This window comes from Apodemus sylvaticus, chromosome 1 (assembly GCF_947179515.1).
Source record: "Apodemus sylvaticus chromosome 1, mApoSyl1.1, whole genome shotgun sequence".
Classification (NCBI taxonomy): Eukaryota; Metazoa; Chordata; class Mammalia; order Rodentia; family Muridae; genus Apodemus; species Apodemus sylvaticus.
In genome coordinates, this window is record NC_067472.1 from 128,699,527 (window position 1) to 128,724,327 (window position 24,801).

At 51.3% G+C, this 24,801-nt stretch overlaps 1 protein-coding gene across 1 annotated transcript; it reads left to right on the plus strand.

The window, feature by feature from the left end:
* Positions 1-2,480: 2,480 nt before the first annotated feature.
* Rhcg (Rh family C glycoprotein) lies at positions 2,481-23,820 on the plus strand. The gene is made up of 10 exons (XM_052178320.1): positions 2,481-2,700; positions 12,567-12,753; positions 16,317-16,467; positions 18,637-18,784; positions 19,697-19,863; positions 20,557-20,694; positions 20,894-21,030; positions 21,294-21,418; positions 21,590-21,663; positions 23,551-23,820. Exons 1-10 carry the CDS (start codon positions 2,514-2,516, stop codon positions 23,722-23,724), a joined length of 1,488 nt encoding a protein of 495 aa, XP_052034280.1. The 5' UTR covers positions 2,481-2,513; the 3' UTR covers positions 23,725-23,820.
* Positions 23,821-24,801: the final 981 nt, after the last annotated feature.

Consider the following 24,801-nt stretch of genomic DNA (forward strand, 5'->3'; position numbering starts at 1 on the left):
CCTGTGAGGAGGCAGGCTGGCCTGTGACTCCAGGTCTGTCCCCCAGACAATCTCCAGGACTCTTCATTCAGCATCCTGGACCTGTGCCACATTCTTCTGGGTCCAGTACGCAGTCCCTAAAGGAGAGTCCAGGTTCCAGCCTATAGGGATGCCAGGGGGCTCACTTAGAGGTATGGGTGAACCAGGGAATGAGGGCAGCCCTTGGCATAAGTGTGCCATCTCTGCTTCCTGTCTGCTTCTCCTGAGCAGGCCTCGCACATATCCTTGCCGGGCCTGTTCTCAGAGACAGCGCCACCCACTGGCTCTTCTCAGTCAGTGTCTGTTCCTACGCGGAACCAAGAGGCCTGGGATCCAGCTGCAACTGTCTGTGCACCCCACTTCTCTCTGTTGTCATGGGCCTTGATGTCACTTTCAGTCAGAATGTATTTTCCTGATATCAAGTCTCTTCCTACCTCAGACCACAGAGGACCAACAGCATGGTGGCATCTCAGCCTTTGAAAACAGATGCCCCAGGGTATGAATCTCTCTCTGGTAAAGTCCTTAGCCTACCAGAGAACTCAACTTCACTTCCAACACACAGCTATAATAGGAGCCTTGTGGATCGTTGCAAATTTAAAGGTACACAGGAGAATTTTCCCACAGTAGGCTCTTACTAAATGTGCCCTCTTGCTGGCAAGGCTTCTTTGGTGTCTGGCTGTTTCCACACACGACAATTCTCTGCTGGGGATTAGGACCATGAGTGGTTAGAAACATATACTACAGGCTGGAGAGATGGCTCAGCGGTTAAGAGCACTGACTGCTCTTCCAGACGTCCTCAGTTAATTCCCAGCAACCACAATCATCTATAATGGGTCCGATGCCTTCTGCTGGTGTGTGTGAAGACAGCAAAAGTATGCATACATATATCAAATAAATAAATCGTTAAAAAAAAAACATACACTGCTCTTACAGAGGACCCAAATTCTGTCCCCAGCACATGCATCTGATGTCCTGTAACTCCTGCTCCGAGGACCAAATGCCTTTGGTCTCCACAGGTGCCTGCAATCATGTGCACACATGGCTCCTGGGTGCAACTGTGGGAGCTGGATCTCTCTTATCATCATATGTGGCTGAGGGACCTAACTCAGGTCTCCAGCCTTGACAGCAGGCATCTTTACCAGCTGAGTCATCTTGCCAGGCCCACCATTCTTTTAAAAGCAAGATAGATGATTCTTTTAAGACTTATTTATTATTATATGTAAGTACACTGTAGCTGTCTTCAGACACACCAGAAGAGGTTGTCAGATCTCATTACGGATGGTTGTGAGCCATGTAGTTGCTCGGATCTGAACTCAGAACCCAGCAGTCAGTGCTCTTAACTGCTGAGCCATCTCTCCAGCCCCAAGATGGATGATTCTTGATCTAGCCAGTTCCTATTGTTGGACAGTGTGGCTGAAATCAGTGGCACCAGCGTAAAGATACATAGGTCTTTCCATGTGTCTGTGAATTCCTTCCCGCGTATTTCCATCAGCACTGGATTTTCAACCCTCCTTGCCAATAGGTAACACATGTGACTGAGCATTGATCATTGTGTGGAGGGAACTCTGGAGACTTCACTATGCCAGCATGGGGTACCACTGTCTTGTGAAAGAAAGAAAAAAAGAAAAGAAAAAGAAGGAAGAAAGGAAGGAAGGAAAGAAGAGAGAGACAAAAATACACAAATACATACATAAATAAAATAAAGATGTAAAGAGTTGGAGGGATGCCTATTTATATTGAGTAACACAAGCTATATGTGAATAATTTTGCAGAATGAAACGGTGTTTCGGGTCCCTGCGCCCTCTCTGACAGGCTTGATAGACTAAATACATACAGATTGCAGAGAACGGATGATTTTCATTTTCTTCCTCGTGCTTTTCTGTACCTGCCCCCAAGTTTCTCTGGTATGGAGCAGTCTCTCATATTTCCTTTACTTTCTGTTCATCCATCTCCTTTAAAATTCGTAAACTGAAAAAGGAAAGGCTCTTAAGTGGTGATAGTTCGAGTCAGTAATCTCACCTTTTGGGAGGCTGACATGGTCGAAACTAGCCTAGATTACAGAGGGTGAGTGTCTTAAAATGGATGGGGGTGGTGGCGAAAGAGGTGGTGGCGATGGGGGTGGTGGCGATGGGGGTGGTGGCGATGGGGGTAGTGATTCCAGTCTGGGAATTCTTCGTTCTGATCTGAATGAGTGATGAGCATCCCCTCGACCATTTCTCCCGAACAGGGCGGAAACGGCCAGGCATCGACGGGACGCGCAGAAGTTGGGGCGTTCTACACTCTTCCTTCTGCCCTGCTCCATCACCCGGAGCTTCCCTTCCAGGGGCGCTGGGCTCGGGGCGGCCCCGCGGGACTCTTGCCGGTTGGGTAGCGCCCTGGGCACGTGGGCGGCACCATGGTCAGCTGTTCCGCGTCCGCCCCGCCCAGTGTCCCGGTCCTATAAGCGGCGCCCTGGTCTCGGATCCCAGCGTACGGAGCTGCTGGCAGTGCGCAAGATGGCCTGGAACACTAACCTCCGGTGGCGGCTGCCCATCACCTGCCTAGTCCTGCAGGTGATCATGGTGGTTCTCTTCGGCGTGTTCGTGCGCTACGACGTCCAGGCTGATGCTCAGTGGTGGTTGGAGAAGAAGCTCAAGAACATCTCCAGCGATGTGGAGAACGAGTTTTACTATCGCTACCCCAGTAAGTCCTATGTATGGTCCGCAGGCTCGCCTGAAGAGTTTCCTGATGGTCTCTAGATAGCTGGGCGGCCGCCTGACTGGGCTCTGCATTAGGTCCACCTCTGGTTCTGATGGGCTGGAGAAAGAGAGAGACAATGATGCCCCACAGTTCCCAGCTGGTCTCAGAGTCTGCACCAGGGTACTCACCTGCCTCAGCCAGTCACTGGAGAAATGGTCAGATGTGCTCACACTTTGAAAGTCTGGTAGAGGCACTCACCTGAAACAAGAGGGCTGTCTTTGTTATTGTTGTTTGGTTAGTTTGAGTTGTTGGTTTGTTGTTTGTTTGTTTGTTCTTTTTATTTAACCTTTATCTCTCCCAGTCGTCAGATGCTTCTGGGGCTACTTGGTGTCTTTTTTTTTTTTTGAGACAGGGTTTCTCTGTATAGCCCTGGCTGTCCTGGAACTCACTCTGTAGACCAGGCTGGCCTCGAACTCAGAAATCTGCCTGCCTCTGCCTCCCAGAGTGCTGGGATTACAGATGTGCGCCACCACCACCCGGCTACTTGGGGTCTTCAAAGTCACACCTTTACCACCCAAGTAGCAGGTGACCTGGCTCCTACACACATCAAATATAGATCGATCCGATGTCAGGAATCACAAGGATGGCATGCTAGCCCTCCACTTCTGATATAGAGACTGGTGTGTAGGAGCAGAGGTGGTGTTGGGCTACGAGGTTCTAGGGTTTGGAGAAAAAAAAGCCAGTGACACCCTCTCTTTTCCTGGGATTTTCTGCATCCATGATGCTATGACTAAGAATATGGCTGCAGGGGCTGGAGAAATGGCTCAACAGTTAGGAGTATTGGCTACTTTTCCAGAAGACCAGGGGTTTGATTCCTAGCACTTACAGGTTGCTCACAAGCATCTATAACTCCAGTTCCAGGGAATCTGATGCCTCTTTTGCCCTCTCTGGGCACCAGGCACATGTGTGGTGCACTGTCAGGCATTCAGGCAAAACACACCAACAGACTTAAAAAGGACGCTGAAGAGCCGGGAGCTGGTGGCGCACGCCTGTAATCCCAGCACTCTGGGAGGCAGAGGCAGGTGGATTTCTGAGTTCGAGGCCATCCTGGTCTACAGAGTAAGTTCCAGGACAGCCAGGGCTATACAGAGAAACCCTGTCTCAAAAAACCAAAAAAACAAAAACAAAAACAAAACAAAACAAAAAAAAAACAAAAAAACCCCCAAAAAAACCAAAAAAACAAAACAAACAAACAAACAAACAAAAAACCAACAAACAAAAAAAGGACAATGAAGAGGAATATGGTCCCGAAATGATAAACCTCTTTTCTATAGTGGTTCTGCTGCTTTGGGGTGGGTGGTCTCAGACTGATGCCAACCAAAATGAATCCTAACTTCCTTCTCTATGGGGTGACGGTGGGACCCACTCCACAGGAGGGGTATGAGGCGCAGTACTGGGAGTAATCCTCACTTTATAACAAAACAACCATAAGAGCACTAAACACAGGCCCCTTAAGACTTTAGGCATCTCTGAGAGCTTAAAAGTAAGCAGCCCAAGGTCACTCCAGGCAGCCTAACCTTGGACTCCCAGCCCAGGACTCTGCCTTGAACTTTGTGAGCGTCCACTACTAGCAGCCAATGACAGCTCCTCTAACAGCTGGTGCTCATGGCAGCCAATGACAGTTCCTCTAACAGCTGGCAGAGAGCCCCAAAGGTTTTCTCTCCAGCAGCTGCCTCTGTCAACCTCTGTTCCCCATAGCTCTGTCTGTTCAGCAGCAGGGCACTCTCCATTTTCTGGTCCGTTTCAGGACTGTGTGTTTCAAAAGAGGTCTCGACCCCTGTAGCTTCAGCATCCACAGTGCAAATCCACCCTTCATGTCGCCAGACTCTCCTCTTCTGGGTGAGGAACTGGCAAGCAAATGGGGAAGCAGACAAGCTTAGGATTCATCCTTGACATCTCCAGCTGTTTTGCTCACATCTGGGCACCAGAGCCAGACCCGCAGGAAAGAGCAAGGCTTCCGTGGGTGTTTGTGGTGCTTTTATCTTTTGTAGTAGATAAGTCATCCTAGAACCCACAATGAAAAACTACAAAACCTCAAGTTCCTTAAGTAGTCTTCAGTCTCCCCAACTCATTCCCTGTCCCTCCACCCTCTGCCACCTGTCTTTTCTTTTCTTTTTTTTTTGTATTCTATTTTTTTTATTGATATATTTTTATTTACATTTCAAATGATTTCCCCTTTTCTGGGTCCCCACTCCCCACAAGTCCCATAAGCCCTCTTCCCTCCCCCTGTTCCTCCATCTACCCCTTCCTGCTTCCCTGTTCTGGAATTCCCCTATACTCTTGCACTGAGTCTTTCCAGAACCAGGGGCCACTCCTCCATTCTTTTTGGACATCATTTAATTTGTGGATAATGTCTTGGGTATTCAAAGTTTCTAGGCTAATATCCACTTATCAGTGAGTGCATATCATGATTGATCTTTTGAGACTGGGTTACCTCACTTAGTATGATGTTCTCCAGCTCCATCCATTTGTTTAAGAATTTCATGAATTCATTGTTTCTAATGGCTGAATAGTACTCCATTGTGTAAATATACCACTTTTTTTTGTATCCATTCCTCTGCTGAAGGACACCTGGGTTCACCTGTCTTTTCTGCCATCGATCCATTAGCATTTATCGACATGACCAAGGGATGCAGGCAGCAATGAGTCCGTAAACCCTGACTGTCACTCTGATGCTGGTGCTGATGCTGGCGCCCTGAGCAGGCAGGCATCTCTCACACTGGGAAGTCCTGACTGCTGTGGAGAGAGCAGGGCAGCGGGGGACCTCTGAAAGGAAGTGCGTGAGGCAAGAGGCTCCGAGTGGCCTGAGAGAAGGTTCTAGGAGAGGAGGAGGAGCACGTAGCTAGAGAAGAGAGCCTTAATCACCCAGGATGTCCCCAGTCGCCCTTGTCACTAACTCCGAGAGATATGGGGGAGCGCATGCGTGGAAGCAGCAAGTGGGAGGTAACCTTGGCAAGGACAGGAAGTACTGTGGTGCCAGAAGTGCCTCTAATCAAACATGGGATCTCTCCTTGATCATCACTACCATCCCTGAGACATTGCTACCCCCCATGCCCATTTCACAGATGAGAAAACTGATGCACCAGATGTGTCTCACACAGGTCACCCAATCCTGAGGGAGCCCATCCTGGGGTCTGAGCCCATCCTCCTGAGTGACTCCTGACCTCACAACCCACCCTTCCCCTCTCCCCAGCACCCCTCTTTGACCTTCCTTGATCATGGTGACTGCAGCTAGGAGCTAAGTAAGGAGCATGAGGCTTCCCAGCCAGTGGGTCTCCAGGCCCTGCTTTCTGTGTGGTCTGGTAATTCCCGAGGGTGTGGGACAGGGCAGGCCCTCATGGTGCTTCTAGATCTTGGCTTGCAGCCATCAGCACCTATGCAGGGTGAGCTGTGGGGCCTCATTCCTACCCAAGGGATTCGTGGAGCCTACTGGGCATCTCTGGTTTCCAGAGCAAGCCAGCGCAAGGACCCAAGAAGGCCTGAAATCAGCATCCCTGACTACAGCCCCTCACAGACAACAGAGCTAGCTCAGCACACACCCTGATGCCCTTGGAGAACTGCAGTGCCAGGTCAGCTGCTGCATGGAAACCCTCCCTCCAGCTGGTACAGCAGTCTCAGCAACCACGGGCTGGGGATGCAGATGCTGGCCCAAGAAGGGCCACCAAGTCCTGACCCTAGAAGCTACCTGGGACACCATGAGAGGGTACAGACACATTTTAGGAGAGAGCCTGGAGCAGAAAATGCTCAGATTTCAAACAACTAAGGGTCTGTTTCCTGAGGCCAGAGCCTCCGGGGTTGCCTGGTCCTCCCTCTAGGGGCGTGAACCTCAGACTCAGTCCCATCCCTTCAGGACGAATTTAACCAGAACAAGTGGCGGGCATAGCCGGGTAGTGAGCCTTGCAATGAATCTCTGGGCCAGATCTATCACTTGATGCCCTAACCCATAGCCTCAGTCTGCCCCTCTGTAGAGTGGGACTATGCCGTATAGAGTGTCTAAGAGGATACAAGGTTTTCAGGGTGCTGCTTCCTAGTAAATACCGTCCTGGGGCTCCATCTGGCCTAGCATCTGGCTAAAGATGTGGCTGAGAAGCACGTCTCTGGGACTAGTTAGAACCGTCACAGGCTTTACGTTCCTGTGTGCTGCCTGCCCGCTGTCAGGCAGGAAGTGTATTCTCTTCATTTTACAGAGGAAGAAAATGTGGATGAGGGAGCCCAGGGCTGTGGCACAGGCCACTGCCCCTAGCACAGTTGGCAGGGATGCAGCCAAACCCTTCTGCTGCACAGTCTGCCTGCTCTCTGGAGTTGACTGAGGCGTTGCTGCCCCCTATCGGGACACTGTACAGTGCCGGTCTAGGGGGAAGTAGGCAGCTGCCAACAGATGTCTAAGAAAGCAAGCCAGGGGTAGGAGAAGTGGTTCAGTAGGTAAAAGCATCTGGGGCACAGGGTTTGATCCCTGGAACCCACGATAGAAGGAGAGAACAAACTCCCAAATGTTGTCGTCTGATCTCGGCACTTATCCACGGTCACCACCATCATTGTTATTGTCATTGTCATTGTCATCGTCGTTGTTGTTGTCATCATCATCCCACAAAACAAGAGAGGCTTGGCTGCCCTCTAGGATGTGGAAGGAGAGGTCCAGACCCTACTGCAGAGTTGGCGATTGGGGCTTCATCAAATCACCCGAGTGGGAACCTTTACTATGAACTTTGGTTGAACGCTTTGTGGCTGGGGGAGGGGCCGCCACACAGAAAGGACAATCGGATAGGGGTGGGGTGGAGGGTACTGGTGTTCCCATTTGAGGAGTTACAGAGGAGCAGCTTTGACTAGGAGTGGGAGAATGGGGAACAGCTATGTAGTGGCGCCCTCTGGTGGAAGTTAACATGCTTGGCTGCTAGTGTACAGAGCTGCCTCATTAGACCTTGACAAAGAGCTGCCCCAAGCTGGGAAGAATAGCAGGGGGCCAACTAACACACCTGTAGCAAGTCACCTGCCCCGGCCACTCCTGACAGAGAGAAAGAGAAACACCTGCTCATACACGAGCAACAGCCTGTGCCAGGTCTTTGATGGGTTCCCTCATTAAAAGCGCCCCACAGAACCTCCTGGGCTTGCTGCCCGTAGAGCAGAGCGGACATGCCTTTGGTGAAGTCATACAGACCAATTTCCACATAATTATTGCCTGAACCTCTTCAGTTAGCACCGGACCTTAGGAAACAGGATTTCGATGAATGAATGGATGGTTTCAGGGCTGACTCGGGACCAACTGGGAAGAGAAAGAAGACGGGAATGCGTCCAGGGAGGGGAGCTACATCCCTAGAGAGGGACAGAGAAGGCCAGGTCACCCAAGGGAGTGGGGTAAGAGGGGACAGATGGGGCAGAAGGACAGGAAAAGCCAGGATTGCGCATGCCTGGGACACAAGGAGACCACAGTGTGTGTGGTGCGCTCTGGTGCCCTTCTCCTCCTCCTTGTCTGCATGGTTCCTTTGTGGCATTCAGATCTGGACCCCTTTCTTGAAAGGCCTCTATTCTGACAGGACATTCTCTCCTGGGGGCCTTGAGCACTGTCCCCTTTCTTCCCCTTGCTCCCAGGCACATTTATACCTGATCTGTTTCTCTCTTCATTTCCACACTCTGGCTTGAGGGCCTGTGCGCTGCAGGGCAGTTGGGTCAGTCCTCTTGGGCTTCAGGCCCTGCCTCCTCAGTGGTTGGATGTCTTAGGCTCACCACAGTCAAGGTTGGCACCCAGCACGCACCCTTCCACAGGTTGCCTCTTCGGTCCCTCTACTCCAGGTTCATCACTGGCCCTGTCTTTGTGCCACCAAGCTCTCTGCCCTGCTTAGGGCTCTGTCATGTGAATACGATGCCTCTCCTCACAGAACTCTTCTAGTCTGTCACTTGTCAGTTCTTCCCAGAACAAGCACAAGATCTCTTATAGTCCTGGCGCTTCACATACATTCACTCCATTTTCTCCACAACAGCGGGCACATGGTAATATATGGAATACCCATACATTTAGAGACCTATCCTGAGGTACCCGGAGTGGAAAGTGTCAGCTTTCCTGGATCCATTTGTGCTGCTTTTGACGACCTGAGCTGGAGACCTGTTACCTCAGAGGCCTATGGATGTGGCTTGGGCTCCAGGGAGGTCTGGGGCAGGGGGTTAGTGATGGGGTGGAGAAAGAGAGAGGCAGAGAGACAGAGACAGAGAGAGAGACAGAGAGACAGAGACAGAGACTGAGAGAGAGACTGAGAGAGACAGAGACAGAGATTAAGATAGGTAGGCGAGGTCAAACTCAAGGTCGATGTAGCGAAGATGTTGTTCACCACTCCCTTGCCAGACCCTATCAGCCCTATGTATGGTGTTAGAAAGAGAGGGGCCTCAGGCCTGCCACACTGTAAAATTGCCCTGATGCTCTTGTTGTTGTTGTTGTTGTTGTTGTTGTTGTTGTTTTCGAGACAAGGTTTCTCTGTGTAGCCCTGGCTGTCCTGGAACTCACTCTGTAGACCAGGCTGGCCTTGAACTCAGAAATCCACCTGCCTCTGCCTCCCAAGTGCTGGGATTAAAGGTGTGCGCCACCACTGCCCAGCTACAATTTAGAGTTGTAATGGAACTGGGAAGGACATGAGGGGACCACTAGGGGACACCCGGCCTTAAAGTAGGTGGGTGGTCACAGTTCGGTCTAGTGGCACTCGGGAGGCAGAAGCAGGTGGATCTCTGTGAGTAGGAGGCCAGCCTGGTCTACAGAGTGAGTTCCACGACAGCCAGAGCTACTCACTGAGACCTTGGTGGTCAGCAGGCTTCTCCCTGAGGAGGCATCAGGCTGAGATGTGTAGGGAGAGAACTGCTGGCTGCTCTGCACTTGGCCTTTCAATAAAGGGAGCTCCACCAGAGCAATGCCCCTGCAGGAGTACCGAGAATGAAAGGGGGAGGGGAGGGGAGTGCAGCGGGCATACAGAAGGGGGCGTGGAAATGGACGCGGTGAAAGAAGGCGGGTGGCCTTGCGGCCCCCAGAGCTGCCTGGTCTTTCTCCTTTTTAACCTTTTCTGCTAAAAATAGAACATAGAGAGACACAGTAGGCTGTGTACACTTTAATTTGGGTGCGGGCATTGTTCTTTCTATCTCTAGCTACACACACCCACCCACCCCCCACACATACACACTCACTCACACACAGATGCACACACGCGTGCTCACACACACACAAACACACATGCACATACGCATGCATGTACACACACACGCACACACTCACTCACACACAGATGCACACACACATGCTCACATGCATGCACGCGTGCTCACACACACACACACACACATGCACACATGCGTGCACGCACACACACACACATACACACACACACACACTTTACCCCATGAATCACTTGGAAGGTCAGTTACAGTCCTCATCGCCTTCCTTCCTTCCTTCCTTCCTTCCTTCCTTCCTTCCTTCCTTCCTTCCTTCCTTCCTGCCTTCCTTCCTTCCTTCCTGAGCACTCCAGCGTATTTCCTAAGAAGGGGAGTACTCACTTCCATAACAACAGTATTCGACTTCATACATCCACGTGGGTGAGGTCCCTCAGTCCACTCAATTCTCTCATCTGACCCAGTAACCTTTTTAGCTCTTGCCAGTGCTCTCCTCCCAATCAAGTGCAGACATAGGTTTATATAATTGACATATCTTTAGATCTAATATTTTTTTTTTTAAAAAAAGCTTTTCTTGAACAATTTTCAAGAGTACAACCCAATCGTCGTGTTTTGCTCTGAGACAAGGTCTCACTATGCAGCACAAGCTGGCCTCAGATCCGCAGTCCCCCTTTCCCAGACTCTCAAGGGCTGGGCTAACAGGCAAGTGCCACTGTGCCCTGCCTCAGCCTCAACCCTTTAACAATAGGCCTCTCGCTTTTGTGTCCAATTGTTCTTTCATTATTAAATTTGGCCCTGCAGTCTCAGGGAGAGCGCCCTATGGGGGATATTAGGTGATGCATCCTTTATAGGCTGTCCCATCTGGAGGCGTGCACTGCCCTTCTGCCACCGACGGACATGTTAATTTTTATTCCCCCAGTCAATATGTAACCTAATTTTTCCTCTGCGCAATTACAATTGTTTGTTCCTCCCTTGAGAGCAATGAGTCATGTATTGGCAGGATCTTTAAGAGCAGGCAGAAAGCCCTGCTCTTGTCGGAATTTCCCTCCGCATTTCGCCTCACTCGGTGAGCCGGCGCTGCTGAGAAAGTGATGACTTTTCTGATCCTGACAGATGGCGGGCAGGACCCTCCGCGTGCTGCAGCAGCCAAGGCTCTTCTTTGCTCCCTGGTCCATTTTTACATATTCATTGCCAACGTGGACCCATGAATTCCTGTATCTAAATGATTGTAACTGATTATGAGAAACCATTACTTTGGTGCTTAAATTGCCCAGATGAGGCCAATGGGAGGCCTGCTGTCTGGCTCTTTGTGTCCCAAGCCGTCCCCAGTTCCTTTGTGTCTTATCTTTCTGTTAGGTTTTTACTTGTCTGGGTTTTTTGTTTTTGTTCATTTTTGTTTTTGTTTTTGTTTTTATTTTAGATTTATGTTATTTCTTTTATGTATGAGTAAACTGTAGCTGTCTTCAGACACAGCAGAAGAGAGCATCAGATCCGATTACAGATGGTTGTGAGCACTATGTGGTTGCTGGGAACTGAACTCAGGATCTCTAGAAGAGTAGTCAGTGCTCTTAACGGCTGAGCCATGTCTCTAGTCCCTAAATAAATAAATGTTTTTAGTTTTTTTTTTTTTTTTTTTTTTAAGACATAGCCTCACTGTGTAGCTCTGGCTGTCATGAAACTCACTCTGTAGCTGCTGCTGGCCTCCTACAGAGACCCACCTGCCTTTGCCTCCTGAGTCGTGGGATTAAAGGTGTGTGCCAGGACACTCTCTTGTTTTTCCTTGGATTCTAAGAGCAAGAAATGTTAGTGCTGGAAGAGCAGTTTAGATCATCTTAATATGTCTCAAGTCTTCTACCCCATCCTTTTAGTTTTATTAGAAACCCGAGGCTCACAGTGGGAAGCAACTTGACAGGATCACTATGAGCGAGAAGTCTGTTCAGATTGGAAATAGAATCAGTGCTTTAATAATAATGAATAAAAACAGGTAGCCAGTAGGTTTGCCCGTTGTGGGCACACATCCATCCATCTGTATATATATAACCCCTGCAACATCTGTACGGTGGCGCTAGACAAGGTGCTGAACCCCAAGTCTGTTTGGTAACAGCCGTCCATCCAGAAAATGAAACGCTGGTGTTCTAGTTTTTCCCACTGCATAGCTGGAAGAAGCAGATTTGGTGGAAGTGGGGTGTGTGTGGCCGTGAGGAGCTATGTACAACCAACCATACTTGGCTGGTCAAGGCCCTGCTTATTCAGATAAGCATTGATCCTTCTCCCCTGAGGAAATGGTTGCTGTGGCGAGGGCAAGACTACATTGCCCATCCATGTGGACCAGCAGTGCTGTCTGGATGAAGGCTGCTGTATCTCCTAAGCGCCCTCGCAGACATCTCGACCCTACAACCCAGCAGTCTAACCTGGAAACCCACCTCAAGCCCCGCCCCCGCCCCCCCCAACCTTAAGATGGAGGTAGTGGCTGTTTTGCCACTGAAGAGGCCTTTTGTCACTGCCACCCAGCTGTAGTCTGGTTGTAGAAAAGAGGGAAGTAGGGAGTCTGGACTCTAGGTTCTGTCGTGGTGGCTGGAAATAGCCCTAGGTGCGCTGGCCTGTCAGACTTAAAGCCGACCGACCTCCTCTGCAGCAGAGACAGATCAACTGCACTCTCCCGGCAGGCTTCCAGGATGTACACGCCATGGTCTTCGTGGGCTTCGGTTTCCTCATGACCTTCCTGCAGCGCTACGGGTTCAGCGCTGTGGGCTTCAACTTCCTGCTGGCAGCTTTTGGCATCCAGTGGGCACTGCTCATGCAGGGATGGTTCCATTTCTTTGAAGCCGGCCGCATTACGCTGAGCGTCGAGAAGTGAGCTTCTGGAGCAGTCAAGGGGCGGGGCGGGGTGGACTGGGCGGGTCCCAGGGCGGGGTCTGGTGGGGGGGCTGGAGGGGGCGGGTCTGGAGGGGGCGGCACCGGAGCTGGGGTTTGGCTAGGGGTGGGGCCAACTTGATGGGTGAGCCCTGGAGGAAGTGGGTGGGGAGGGGGGGGATGGAGACTGGTGGGCTCGAATGATTTAGAACAGGATGGCTTGTCCAAGACACTGATGTTTCAGTGATGGACCCCTGCAGTTGTGCTCCACGCACGCACGCACACTGTTTTTCTCATCAACAACTCTCTAGGATGGTGGTTGTAATGTTATCCAGGTACTGTGGGAGAGCCTCTCTCCCGCATGACAAAGGATAACCTTTTCTACCGAAGAGGAAGGAAGGGCCCAAGCCTTTCTTCACAGCTCTGAGACAATACAACCCCAAGCACTCAGGGGGCAGGGCCAGCTTCCTGAGCCAGTATCCGAAGGCTCCCTGCTGGGAGGACACAGAAATGGGGAACTCAACCAAATGGAGTCCTTGCTGAATTTGGGGCAGAATGAGCACTGAAAAGAGCTGGAATGCTGCTGCTGTGTGTGTGTGTGTGTGTGTGTGTGTGTGTGTGCTTCTGAACCAGCATCAGGTTTCAGGGTGAGGCACCAGCCTCTTCTCTCACCTCCAGCCTCATAAATAACATCTTCTCAGTTTGATGACTGTTGCCTTTCCCACCAGGTCCCTCATTCTCCTCTTTTGTGGAGCTGCCTCCTCTGAGCCTCCCCAATCCACCACAGCACCAATAACAGTTGGAAAATAGATTTCCAAGACCAACTTGTCAAAAACAAAACAAAACAAAAACAGGCAAAGCTGTTCTATCACACTATGGACCATAGAATGGCAGATGTTGGTGCTGCGTGGTACCAAATAGTGGAGGGTATCTCCCAGTTAGGAACAAGTTTTAGGCTAAGAAAGGCTCTTCCCAGCTGGGCGGTGGTGGTGCACGCCTGTAATCCCAGCACTCTGGGAGGCAGAAGCAGGCGCGATTCTGAGTTCGAGGCCAGCCTGGTCTACAAAGTGAGTTCCAGGACAGCCAGGGCTATACAGAGAAATCCTGTCTTGAAAAAAACCAAATCCAAAAGACCAAAACAACAACAACAACAAAACCTCTTCGCTGTGAGAGTTCAGATGCCCCCTTCCACTTAGGCACCCACAGGGAAGTTTGGTTAAAGCGGGGGAGGGGGAGCTCCTAGTTTGAGAAAGCTGTCAGCAGCACTGAAAATTCCTCAGTCTGCTCATCAAGTCCACAGAGGTAGGAGCAAAAAGTGATACAAAAGTACTTGCAAAGGGCAAAACCCTGCTGTGTTTGTCACTGTTGCTGTGGTAAAACACCTTGACCTGTAGGAGGAAGCCTGTATTGGGGATTTTGTTTCCAGAAACCCATCATGATAGGCACCACAGCAGACAGGCTTGGTAGCAGGATCAGGAGGACAGGGATCAAAACATCAGCATAGAAGTAGGGTGAAGACTAAATACACTCAAAGCCCGCCCCACCTTCCTCCATCAGGCCACGCCTCCTAACTTTCCCAGACACCACCACAGACCGAGGGAGGGCCAGGTGTCCAAATGAATGAGTGGGGGAGGGGGGCATTTCTCATTCAACCCCACCTCATTTGCTGGCACAAATAGAGTCCCAGCCAAGTGTCATCAGTCAGATGTTTGAAAATTAAATTACATGTAAAAGATCAGTCACTCAAGCCAGTTAATGACACACAAAAGAAACAGGCAAGACACTCAAATAAAACCAGTGACATGCATGATATGCATATCTCCCTGACGTTCAAAGTGCACAAGATATGTCCTCAATACCACAGGACCAAAGTCAAAATACCCCCCGTTCTATATCTAATTAGCCTCTGTGGTAGAACAGCTGTGACCCATGGAAAAGCACACCATTTTAAACAAAAGTTTGTCTGTTTGGTTTTTTTTTTTTCCAAAAGAGTAGTTAGAGACTCTGAGTTAGCAAGTTTGAGTGAACTACTTATTCAGCAAGCTGGTCACTTGATAAATAGAGTTTGGGCAAATTGGCTTTGTGGAATTAGATTGCAGCTGCTGGCCTGGATCCGATGTCTGGAGTCCAAGGCTGGGGTGAGTCTGTCCCCAGACCTTACCTTGTAGGTCCAGAGGTGCGGATCAATGTCTGACATCTGCCCAGGCTCTGCTCGCCTGCTGCTCTGGGGCAGTTGGGCAGTTTTCCTCTCAGGACTTCCTGAGACCCCTAAAATGGGGTTCCCAGATCCACCTCCCAGATACTAATGGAAGCGGCCCAGGCTTGTCTGTTCTCATTCTTTCTCCCTCTTAAAGGGCACCTCCACCAGGTGGCAAGTCCCCGGGCCTTCCTGAGCCTTCCTATCACAGCTATGAAACGTACATGTTGAGAGTCTCTCACTTTGTACTTGGGGGGATGGCACAATCGAGCATGTGACCAGCACTCAGTAGCCCATCACCCAAGGCTAACAGCGGAGGGACGTTCTGTGATTATGCCTCCCCCCCCCCCAGAGGTCCTGCCCTCATTCCACAAACTGGCTTTTAATTAAATAGTTTCACGGCCATTCTGTGCTTTACACACACCCCTGAACACAAAAGAGGATCCCTTTAGGATCAATGGCCTTGAGGAAGCAAACCGTCCTTCCTTACACACTTCAGACAGCCTCAGTCCGAAGACCCACACTGGAAAGTCTGCTCAAGAACGCAGGCTAGCTAGCCCTGCTGCTGGGGGCGGGGCTTGGGGGAGAGAGAACACTGCAGGAGTAGCAGGAGGCAGACGGAGCAGGGTGCCCTGCAGGTGGAAGTTTTGTGTGGCTGCAGTGGATGTCCACCTCTGGGTGATCTCTCTGCTGGGGTGGCTGGACCTGTTCCATTCAGAATCAAGGGGAGCCTTCGTGCCTCCTTTTCTCTTTGCCTTTCTGTGGGCCCTCCTTATGCCCCCTCCTTATGCCCAGCACCGATACAGATTTTTCCTTCCAGTGGGAAGGTCCCTCTGTCTCTTCTGTGGACACTGACCCTTCCTTGTGGGTTAAAAGTGACAGGAAGGACTCGTAGCCAAACCCCAGAAGGCCATGCATGGTAGTAGGGACAGGTGAGTCTGGAGTGAACACTCAGGGTCCCGAGCAGGAGCCACATTGGAGGGACTGGGAAAGGCTTTTGGCAAACAGAGTCAATAAGAGGAAATTCAGGGAGAGGACAAGCAGAGGACAGAGGGCAGCGCTGTACTCCAAGCACAGGGCTTGTTCAACAACACTGGCTTAGACCCCTCGGTCTCCTGAGCATAATCTGTCCACCAGGCACAGGGCTGTCACCGGAAGGCATGGGCCCCACTGCCGCTGTGCTGGGTGCCAGGCATGCATAGCTCTAACTATGATGAGCTCCTTGTCACAGGCAGTGAGACTGAGGCTCAGAAAGGTTAAGTACGCCACCAGCCACGGTCCACAGAGGACCAAAGGCTTGGTGTGGTCACTTCTGGTTAGAGCAGCAGCTCTTCCCTGGTCTGTCTGTCTGTCTGTCTGTCTACAGCATCATCCAAGCTGACTTCTGTGTAGCATCGTCCTGTGTGGCCTTTGGGGCAGTTCTAGGCAAGGTCAGCCCAATTCAGCTGCTCATTATGACCTTCTTCCAAGTGACTCTCTTCGCAGTGAATGAGTTCATCCTCCTCAACCTGATAGAGGTGAGCAGAGCGCGGAAGGAGGGGGAGACAGGGAGGGATAAAGGAAGAGAGGACTGCGGCCATGTAGAACCCCAAGAGTCACTGAGCCTCCTCCATCATGGGCTTCTTCATCCACAACTTAGGAATCAGGATGCTTCCCAAGGGAATCATTGTCTACCCAACATGTCTGCCCAGCATCTGAGCAGAGCAGACTCTCTTCATCTCCACACCTGGCTCTGTTCTCCTCTAAGTCAGGCCAACCTCCACCAGAAGCTGGAACAGGCTTCTCACCAGGCAGAGAGGACCACACCCTTGGTTAAAGACTACCGGTAGTTCTCATTTCACTTAGGGTAAAATGTCACTTGGCTGAAGGCTCTGCAGATTCTGGCCCCAGCCTTTCTTTCTCCACCAAAGCTCGGGTTCTGCTCTGACACCACTACGTGTCCTTTATGTTCCCAACTGCAAGGAGTTTGATCCTGCCAAGGACTTACCCTTACTGTCTTTTCAGCCTGGAGCAGACATCTCTATTCTTTTCATGATCCACATTTCTTTTCTTTTCTTTTCTTCTTTTCTTTTCCTTTCCTTTCTTTTCTTTTCTTTCTTTCTTTCTTTTTTTTTAAAGATTTATTTATTATATGTAAGTACACTGTAGCTGCTGTGCAGTGGTGGCACACGCCTGTAATCCCAGCACTTGGGAAGCAGAGGCAGGCGGATTTCTGAGTTCGAGGCCAGCCTGGTCTACAGAGTGAGTTCCAGGACAGCCAGGGCTACACAGAGAAACCCTGTCTTGAAAAAACCAAAAAAAAAATAATAATAATAATAAATAAATAAATAAATAAATCAAACAAACACTGTAGCTGTCTTCAGGCACTCCTGAAGAGGGCATCAGATCTCATTATGGATGGTTGTGAGCCACCATGTGGTTGCTGGGATCTGAACTCAGGACTTTCAGAAGAGCAGTCAGTGCTCTTAACTGCTGAGCCATCTCTCCAGCCCCATGATCTACGCTTCAATTTGAATGTCACTTCAAGAGAGGCCCTGCTAGCTTTCCTCCACGTTGTCCCTCCCTGGCCCGAGCTCTCTCACAGCTCTTACACAGCTTGGCGTTTGTTTGTCTTCTCCGGAGCCCTGTTGGGAGCCCTGTTGATAGGGGTAGGACCTAGGTCTGGATGCTTTCTGCCCTCACACCTGGCCAGCATATCACACACAACTCAGACTTCAGAGTCTGCTTCGGCTGAGCTATACTGCTGGCTGCAGGCAGGGGGAGCAGCACTGCCCTGAACAGCAGTTTACAATTTCTAGAGGCGCGAGCACAGGGTACGAAGAAGCGTGCCCTGCCTGAAAGACTGAACTCCAGGGCTAGGCAACCAACCCAGCAGACTGCGACACAACTTGCCTTGTTGAGAGGCTTCCCACACAAGCAGGCACTTAAAGACAGGAGTGCTAACCCAGCCCACCTGGAGTGCTAACCCAGTCAAGGGGAGGGACCCTGGCATTTTGTTGACTAGCCAGCAGCCTGGGTACAGGAATCCCTACCTCTCTCTGCTCAATCGATTGCTGTGGGAAGCAGCTTCGTTAGGGTTTCTGTCACTGTGATGAAGCACCGAGGCGAAAAGCAACGTATGGGAAGGAAATCCCCTGACAATCCACTATCTAAGGAAGTTCTGGTGGAGACCAGGAGGCAGGAACTGGAGCAGAGGCCATGGAGGAGTGCTGCTTACTGGCTTGCTTCTTATACAGTTGGTTTGGGTAGTTCAAAACCAACTACCCAAGGTTGGCACCGCCACCCCCCCCCCACCCCACCCCCCGTGAGCTGGGCCCTCCCACATCAAGAAAATGCCGTACAGACTTGCCTACACATCCATTAGATGGAAGTGAAGCATTTTCTCAGTTGAAGGTCTCTCTTCCCAGATGACTCTAGCTTATGTCAAATTGACAAAACAAACAAAAAACCTACCAGCCAACCAACAAACCACACACACACAAAGAGTGAGAGAGACAGAGAGAGACAGAGAGACAAAGACAGAGATAGAGATGGGGGTGGGGGATAGATAGGTCAGGGAACTAGGCTCTGTTCTGAAGAGTCAGAGAGAGCCAGGCTTGTGTGCTTTGCTTATGTGTGGGGTGAGAAGTGCTATGAGGAAGGAGGGAGACCGGGTGCCTGGTCCTGACAGGCCCCTTGCACTCCAGGCAAAGGATGCAGGGGGCTCTATGACCATCCACACATTTGGCGCCTACTTTGGGCTCACAGTGACCTGGATCCTCTACCGAAAAAACCTGGAGCAGAGCAAGCAGAGACAGAGCTCAGTGTACCATTCGGACCTTTTCTCCATGATTGGTGAGAACTACTAGCTGTCGCGTTGGTGAGGGCAGCCATGAGGAGTGTGGTGCGCCATGCTGGTGAGGAGCACTGTAGAGGGTTACCATATGGGTGAGGGCTGTCCCCATAGATGGAGCTGCTATGAATGGGTAAGGACGGCCACGAAGAGTTGAAAGATGGCCATCTAGAGTGAGAGGAACACCCATTGTGAGTTGGAACCACCACGATGGGTGAGGACCGCTATAAATGGATGAGGACAACCGTGAATGTAGGTCTGCCACAATGGATGAGGGCTGTCATGATCACCCCTGAGCCCCACAGAGCTCGCAGCTGACTGCTGGTTCTTGGGGAGGAAGGGCAGAGTGAAGGAGCCTGTAGATCCTTCCAGAGTCCTAGGTGTCCAATGCTCTCCCTTGTGGAGTTGAAGAAGTCGGTCACACATGTTCCCTAGACATGTCCTAGTCCTCTAAGGCAGACAGAGTAGAAACTGGAACTGGACCACTTGGCCCCCGTGCTGGGGCAAGGTGTGCATCCCAACTCCTTATGTCCCCTCATTTCAGAGAACATAAAAAGTCGTTCAACCCAGCCCTTCCTTCTGTCACCCATAGACTGAGGGATGGTAGTGCCACCAGCTAATCTGTCGACAGAGGGGAGAGACTCTACCCCACGATGCTATCCGAGTAGGGAGCACATAACAAGCCCCAGTGGTCAAGGAGACAGAGGGAGGAGCTCTGTGAAGTGGTCTGGGAGGCCAAGTGGGAGCTAGGTGAGTTAGGCCAGGAGAGCCTTCTAGGAGGAGCACCAGTGAGAGAGACGCTAAGAGGTCAGGAGCAGGTGGAGTTCTCTGGAGCGCCTCTGTTCGGGATGTGTGGGAGCCTGGCCTAACACCTCCTCTCCTGGCCCCTGGCCTGTGTATATTCTCTGGCCCAGGCACCCTCTTCCTGTGGATATACTGGCCCAGCTTCAATTCAGCCGGTTCCTCCCATGGAGACGCCCAACACCGAGCAGCCCTCAACACCTACCTCTCCTTGGCGGCTAGTGTGCTAACCACAGTGACAGTGTCCAGTGTCATACACAAGAAGGGCAAGTTGGATATGGTGAGCAGGGGCCTTTGGGGGGGGGGCCGGGGGTGGTGGTATTCTTCCTACTGCTGTGCCCTGCTCACACTGCATTGTGGCAGTTAGCTTCTAGATCGGCACACCCAAACCATCCCTGGCTCAGCGTGGGCCATCCCTGCCAAATGTTCTTGTCCTTCCCAGAGCCTGAAATGCTATGAACCAACCAGTGCCAGCTGAGTGTCACATCGGGCCTGCCTAGCAGAGTCACCAGTGGGCGGCGGGGGTTGGGGGCTGTCCCCTCTGCCAGGTCTTCTTCCTCCTGACACCACTGGCCTTCTTGGGCTTTATAAAGCTGTCCCAGCCCACACACGTAGAGGAGCCAGCAGCACTGCGCCTGCCACAGCTGACAAAGAAAATTGGTAGCAGCTGGGCATGCGTGTGGCCCACACATACCTTCTATAGACATATTGTGCACTCAGATATGTCATTGCCCTCCAGGAAGCCATGGAGAAATAGGGAACATGCCAAGGATGGGTTTTAGGGCCCAGGCCTGCTGGAGGCTGTGGGTGGCTCGTTTGCAAAGCTGGGACCAAGGCTAACCCTGTCTCTGCCTGCCCCTGGCTTGCGGAGTTTGAGCTGTCCCCAGCTTCCAACTTCGCACAGTGTGTGTGAGCACGGGCCATGCTCTGGGAGTGGAACTGAGAGTCTGCACGCGTTGCTCACCCTGCCCAGGTGCACATCCAGAATGCCACACTTGCAGGCGGGGTGGGCGTGGGCACAGCTGCGGAGATGATGCTCACACCTTATGGCGCCCTCATCGTGGGTTTCTTCTGTGGCATCTTCTCCACCCTTGGATTTGCATACCTCACGGTGAGGACCCTCGGGCTGTTGCTGGGGATGGTGTGTGTGTGTGTGTGTGTGTGTGTGTGTGTGTAGTGTTATATTACTGATTAACAGGGAGACATGGAGGAAGGGGGTGAGGCTTAGGGAACCCTATGTTTTTGATGGTCTCCCCATGCCCCTGCCTCAGCCACAGCCTGAGCAGTACCACCCTCCCTCCTCCCCCTAGCCGTTCCTGGAGTCCCGCCTTCGCATCCAGGACACGTGTGGCATTCACAACCTACACGGCATCCCTGGCATCATAGGTGGCATTGTGGGTGCTGTGACGGCAGCCTTCTCCTCCCCTGATGAGAACAGAGAGTCAGGGTGAGTGTGGAGGAGGTGTGAGTGTGGGCGTCCCTCTTTCCTTCTCTAGCCCTTCTTCCTGTGGGACCAAAGGCATCTTCCTCCTCTTCGTTTTCCACTCCAGACCATTCGAGGGCCTCTCTCCCCACCCTCAGACCCGCCACACGAGTGCAAGGAAAGGACAGTCTGGTCAGGAAGGCCTAGGATTTCAAGAGCACATCTGTGGGGTTGCAGTAATCGTGGCCTCTCCATAGGACCTCACTTGCTTCCTGTCTGTACCCCAGGATAGTCCATTCCTTTGGCTTCGGGGGTTATAAGGCGAACTGGACCAAGAGATTGCAGGGCAAGTCCCAGATATTTGGCCTCCTCCTGAGCTTGGCCATGGCCCTGGTGGGCGGCATCATCATGGGTGAGTGACAGCCGCTAGACCCGAAAAGGTGGGGTCTTGGTAGGAGACAAAGCGGGGGACCCAAGAACATGACTTAAGGGTGGGCCTGGGAAGGAGGAGGTCCAGCTGAAGGTGAACGCTTAGGGTAAGCTAAGGGTGTTTTCTGACCACCATGTCCACCAATCTCTTTAGGATTCATTTTGAAATTGCCGTTCTGGGGACAAGCTGCGGATGAAAACTGTTTCGAGGACTCCATCTACTGGGAGGTAAGCTCTAGAGACCTGTCTCTCTGTCTCTCACCTTGCTGTCACCTACTGTGACATCCATGTTGGCACACTTTTCCCCGGCCTCCCTCCTTCCCCCTCCGGACCTCCTCAGAGCCTGTGTTCAGCAGCTTGGGTTCCACTGGCCTGGTGGTGCGGGGCTTGGACGTGAGAATAGTTTGTAAAACTTTGAAGGTGATTCTGAGACTCATGATTGTGAGAGAATCAGTGTGGTGTCCAGCCCCAGACTCCATAATGATTACCTTTAAAATTGTCACTTGATGCCCACCAATGGGGCTTCATTCAGAAGGGCTGGGAATCTACCTCAGCAGCGGAATTACATCACACCCCACCGCTTGTAGTCCAACCTGAGAGGTGCTCTGGGAAATAAAATACCAGCATACAGCAGAACTCCATCTCACTGTCTCTCCATCTCGCTATATGTCTGTCTGTCTGCCTGTCTGCCTGTCTGTCTCTGTCCCTCTGTGTATGTGTTTCTCACTCACTTTTCTCTCTCTCACTGTCTTGTGTGTGCACACAAGTGTGTGTGTGGGTGCACACACGTGCCACAGCACATATGTGGAAGTCAGAAGACATCTGTAGGAGTCAATTCTCTCTCACCATGTAGGTGCCAGGAGCTGAACATCAGGCTTGACAGCAAATGACTTTACCCACTGGGACATCCTGTCAGCCTAGAATTCATTTTTTAAAAAAATGCCCTGATTTGGGTCTCCAGCGGCATCAGGACCTCTCTCCACACAATCCACTATGACTGGTGTTTACCTGTTCCTTCCATTATGAAAAGGAAGGAGCGACAGAGAGAGACATACAGAGACAGAGAGACAGACAGAGGCAGAGAGACAGACAGACAGAGGCAGACAGAGACAGAGAAAATCAAAGGATGCTTTGTGGCACCCTTTAGTCGCTCTCTCCTTCCATCATATGGGTTCTGGGCATGGCACTCGGGTCACCAGCCTGGTGGCAAGAGCCTTTACCCACTGAGCCACCCCACTGGCCCTAAAATGCTTATTTTAAATTACAAAATTGCTAAAAGCTCTTTCCAGAAACTCTGGAATTAGAGAGGCCTGTCTAGAAATATAATTACAGGAATGAAGAGTGTATCTCAGTGGTAGAGCACAAGTCACAAAGCACAGGGTTCAGTCTCACAACACAGACACACACACACTCACACACATTCACTCACACTACACAGTCACAACCACTCACACACAGACACACACACTTACACACACACACAGTCCCACACACTCACACGCGCACATACTCTCTCTCTCTCTGTGTCACACACACACCCTCCTTGAAGCATTACTAATACTTTTAGTATGTTTCCTCATTCTTTTTTCTTGTATGTTTTTCATAGGCAGTTGAGATTTGATGATCCACCTGCTCTTTCTCTCTTCCTATCTGGCATTCAGATTGCCCTGTACTATTGCATGTTGAATAGACTTTTCTTTCTTGAGCATGACTGTTTTCATCCTGTCTTTAAAGTCTGCAGAAACATAATTTGAGATACCACAAGTAGAAATGCTTGTATAGCCGGGCGGTGTTGGCGCACACCTGTAATCCCAGCACTCTGGGAGGCAGAGGCAGGCAGATTTCTGAGTTCGAGGCTAGCCTGGTCTACAGAGTGAGTTCCAGGACAGCCAGGGCTACACAGAGAAACCCTGTCTCAAAAAAGCAGTGCCAATCGAGACAGCCCCAAGGGCGAAGGGTAAGCTATAAGGGAAGCTCATACCATGCAGTCTTCAACTTTCCCACAAGGTGGCGCTCGTCACACAGCATTTGCAGCCTTTGGCTCACCCCCAACACTAGTCGGTATTCCACTAGGTGTCCTGGACCCTGGCAGTAAGTAGCTTTCTCTCTCCACAGGTTCATGAGGAGGTGAACAGTGTCTACATTCCCGAGGACCTAGCTCACAAACACTCTACTTCTCTGGTACCCGCAATGCCTTTGGTAGCTTCAGCATCCATGATTCCTCCAGTCCCTCCGACACCTCCAGCATCCTTAGTAACTCCAGTTCCTTCAGCATCCTTGGTACACTAAACTCCCAGGGCAGGTGAGAAGACCCAGGGGCACACTTGGCTTTGTGACTGCTGCTGCTTGACTCGGAGTGTCTCTTCGACCTAGAGATCAAGCTTTAGTCTCCTCATCTATGATTTGACTTTACTTGGTTAGATCAGGCTAGACCTTTTTTCCTCCTTCCCCTCTGTAATGCACAAAATATTGATGGCATGCTGTGATATCTATCCAATCCTCGAGGAACTGCCAGGAAGCAAGGTAGTTGTTTACCTCTTATTCATATCTCAGGCTAGCCTGGAACTAAGGATCCCCTGCCTCAGCCAAATGCCGGGATTACAGATGGGCGGGCGCCACTACAACCAACCACCCCCCTTTAAAGACAGGACCTCAGATATCCCAGACTGGGTTTGAATTCACTAAGTAGCAGAGGATGCCCCTGAACTACTGATCATTCTGTCTTACCTCCTAAGTGCTGGAGTTGCAGGTGTGTGCCCCTGAACCCAGTTTATAAAATGCTGGTCTTCAAACTCAGGCCTCTGTGCACGCTAGGCAAGCAACCGGTCTGCATCCCAGCCCCTAAACCAATCTTTTTAAAAGACGAAGAAATTAAGGGACAGGATCTTCGAGTCACCTGGCTGACAAGTGAGAGAAAGGGGGCCACTGCCACTGATTGAGTAAGCATTTGGTGCCCTTAGACACCGGAGCTTGGAAGTAGCGGTGTCTAGGGTAAAAAGCAGGGGAGACGGGTTTAGGGAGGATCAAAGCCACTAAAGCCAATGTTCACCTCATCCAGGAAAGGTGCGGGAGGAAAGGCCGCGCGCAGGCAGCCGTGGTAGCAACGCACCAGCTGCCCCCTCTCTCCCTGCAGGCTCCGCAAAGAGCTGGGGCTGACATAGCTGGGAACTCAGGAACCGGGCAGTGGAAAGACCCACTGGCCTGACTCCAGCACCTCCCACACCCCCTTTCCCAGGGGGCTCGCCTGAGAAGGGAGGAGATTCCAACGAAGTGAGCCCCAAGCCAGGGTCAGCTGCGGAAGGTCTGCCCCTGCCTGGGCTCGCCATGGTCCCATCCTGTGAAAAGCAGCGTGAAGAAAGGCTGAGG